The sequence below is a fragment of the Bradysia coprophila genome (genome assembly GCF_014529535.1).
Source record: "Bradysia coprophila strain Holo2 chromosome IV unlocalized genomic scaffold, BU_Bcop_v1 contig_5, whole genome shotgun sequence".
Lineage (NCBI taxonomy): Eukaryota > Metazoa > Arthropoda > Insecta > Diptera > Sciaridae > Bradysia > Bradysia coprophila.
This window is the reverse complement of record NW_023503374.1, coordinates 2,895,782-2,899,115: the sequence shown is the minus strand read 5'-3', so window position 1 is coordinate 2,899,115 and position 3,334 is coordinate 2,895,782. Positions and strand designations below refer to the sequence as shown.

At 37.3% G+C, this 3,334-nt stretch overlaps 1 protein-coding gene across 1 annotated transcript; it reads left to right on the top strand.

Annotated features, from left to right (window-relative positions):
* The first annotated feature begins 1,457 nt into the window (after positions 1-1,457).
* On the top strand, positions 1,458-2,840 carry LOC119071579 (glutamate receptor ionotropic, kainate 1-like). The gene is made up of 7 exons (XM_037176523.1): positions 1,458-1,579; positions 1,646-1,783; positions 1,877-2,015; positions 2,084-2,145; positions 2,201-2,395; positions 2,462-2,578; positions 2,636-2,840. Exons 1-7 carry the CDS (start codon positions 1,513-1,515, stop codon positions 2,776-2,778), a joined length of 861 nt encoding a protein of 286 aa, XP_037032418.1. The 5' UTR covers positions 1,458-1,512; the 3' UTR covers positions 2,779-2,840.
* Positions 2,841-3,334: the final 494 nt, after the last annotated feature.

Sequence of the window (3,334 nt, the reverse complement as noted above, 5' to 3'; positions counted from 1 at the left end):
AGTCTAGATTTAATTTGTTTAAGGGTTACAAAGTCAACAGGGTCATGTACGTAATAGAGTCACGTACGTAGTAGGTTCATGTACACACGCAATAGCGTTAAAAGTAACAAGGGCTATGTGTTCGTACGGGGCTAACCTCGCAGCGTCTGCCACGTTCTTCACTCGTTGTTATAAAAGTCATTGTGTTAAAAATGTCAGTACTAACTCCATGGAATAAATTAGAGTAGGGCACATCCAGGAACAGGGCTTATTATTCGAAATATTTTCGGAAATTCGTAAGTTTTTTTTGAAATTTTCAATAATTTTAGAATTGAAACTCCGAAAAATCAGCCCTGCAAGTGAATTAATTATTCGATTAGGTCAGAAGTCATTGTTAATTCAGCGTCGATCGCATTCAATTGTCTAAATAATTGAATTGTGTATCATAATTTCAGTGAATTGACGCCGTAAAAGTGTGGTCGAAATTCAAAATGGAACTGGAATTTCTGCCCTTGGCATGAAAAGTTGATTACGAATCTGTTGTGGTAGGTTGATTTTAGGCACTTTCGTTTGTCATTGTCACTTAGTCGGGCTAAAACTCGCGAAACAACTTTTTCCAGCAAGTGGGACAAAAACTCGAGAAATTTGAGCTGAGTCCTCCCACGTTTTAAAAATCCTCCTATTTTAGAAGTTTTAGGAGGTTTTTAAGATCATTCGTTTCTTAAATTACCTGCTCCAGGTAATCAAAGAAATCGCTCTGCAACTACTTCCACGATCCACCACGAATACTCGATGTAATCAAGGAGACTTCCGTTTCGCCAACAATTCAACGTTGTACTGAAGAGCGTTAACTTCCAGAATTGACAAATTCATAGCCAAGAAATCTCTAAATTTCATTGCTCGATGTGCAATCAGCGAAGACCAATCACTCATTCATAGTAGTTGCCAGTGTCGTTTTGGAAAAAGAGTAGCGCCAGCTACAAATTGTTTGGAAAGTAGCATTTTTTTATATTTAACAGAGGCCACCGCGATCCTACCCGAACAGTATCACCGTAACCGTATTTTAAAGATTTCACAAATCAATCTCAAAGTTTTCGTATCAGCTTTCGCGTAAAATCTAACGACGCGACGTAGAGGCATTTTCCACACTTGGTGGGCGAGTTATATAAAAGAAACTAACGAAAACAAATGACACCATTTGTTATCGTCGACCTTCAACAATTTAGGTCAAACATTATGTCCAGATTAATCTAATCAATATACGTAATTTTGCATTAGAACTTACGTTTCAATTGATAATCCCATTTCTTTCTTATGCAATTACCATATACAAAGTACTCTCGAAATGAAAATATGGCGCCGCTTGATAAAAAATCTGAGGTCACGAACTCTGATTAGCCAGATATTTATTAATTGAATCAAGGCAAACATCGTTTACAACGTCCTTGATTGAATGGAAATATAAGTCGATCATCAGTGAAAGGTTCTACATTAGTCGTTTGGTATAACGTTGTTACGGTTCTGAAGTATAACATGCTGTTCCCTTTGAAAGCCTTCATATTGTTCGGTGTGCTAATAGTCTATGCACAATGTGACACACGTAAGTTTAATCTCATCGTCACGTTTTTCTCCAAGCAAACAAAAAGTGATGATAATTAACTCTTAGATGAAGAGACTACCATCTCTGTGGCTACGTTACTCGCAGAACCATTTGTCATGTTACGAGACGACACCACTCTAACTGGTAACGAGAGGTTTGAAGGATACATTATTGATTTACTTGATCTAATTGGCAAAAAATTAGGTAAGTGGAAAACAAGTCTACTTAATGACCAAGCATCTTTGATAAAATTATTTTGAAAAGTGGATCAAATAACAGCACTTTAAACGTGATTAGGTTTCAAGTATGAGGTGCATCTCGTACCAGATAATCGATACGGTCATTTAGTTGATGGAGAATGGAATGGTATTATCGGTCAAGTACGCTCTGGTCGTGCGCAAATCGGTGCCGCACCCATTACTATTACCAGCGAACGGTATAGCATTTTGGAGACACAATTGCCTGACGACTTTAATTTTCCTCAATATTTAAAAATTACTTCAGGGAGGCGGCGGCGGACTTTACAATTCCGTTTATGAGCCTGGGCATCAGCATACTTTACAAACGTGATTTCAATGAAAATTGAGATTGGAAAAATATTCAAATCAATACAATCAACAGGTCCATCTGACGGCAAAGCACTACCCTTTACGAATGTAGAAGAACTTGCTGCATTGGAAACTACAAAATTCGGTTGTAAATCGGGTGGATCAACATTACAGTTTTTTGCACGATCAGATAATCCAACATACAAACAGATTTACGAACGCATGATAAAGGCAGAACCCTCAACATTAGTACAAACAAATGATGAAGGTGTTGGAGTATAAATTCAAACATTTCTTGTCCCATTATTTCTTATGATTTGGTTCACGTTCGTAGGCATTGAACGTGTGAAAGCGGAAGACTATGCATTTTTCATGGAATCAAACACATTAGACTATATTGTGCAACGAGATTGTGATTTACAGCAAGTTGGTGGACTTCTGAATTCTTTAGGTTGTGACAACAAAATGAATTATGCCCAATTGATATTGAAAATGAATTTGAATCCAGGTTACGGACTGGTCGTCGAAGAAGGATCGCCTATGAGGGTAAAACTATCGGCGGCTATAATCGAATTGCAACAATCGGGCGATTTGGTAAGTTTGAAAGAGAAATGGTGGTTGAAGAGAAATGGCGAAAAATGTCATCAATAGGATTGGACTTTCGTTCTAAAAAAATTTCAAGCAATAAAAAGCATGTAAAAAGATATCAAAAATTGGCGTAAAAATTGGCCGACCCGGTAATTTAAATCTCTCTCTACCTCTCTCCCTCTCTTTCGCTGAATAATCATTCACTATCGCAATTTTATGTGGTGAGAACAAGAAAACAACATCGATTTCTCATGCTTGTTGGATGGCGTCCTCTGTTGGTAGAAGTGATGTAGCTTCTCAAAGACAATTGTAGTACTTCATGGCATTGATGATAGATGTCTTGTACGTTAATCAAGTGTCAAACAGAGAACAATAAGCCAAATCGAAACATGAAGCGATTTGAGAAATTACATTTTGCCCGTCACATTGGTAAGAACGGAGTTACATGTGCTTTGAGAAAAGTGTACCTTTGATGCAAATTTGGGGCATCGGTACAGTTTTCTCAAAGCACATGTAACTTTCACAGACAATTTTATTTTTTATTCAAAACTGACATATTTTTACTCGAAAATGTGGTTGTTCATTTTTCAAAAAGGGTTCTCGTAAAAAGATATCAGCG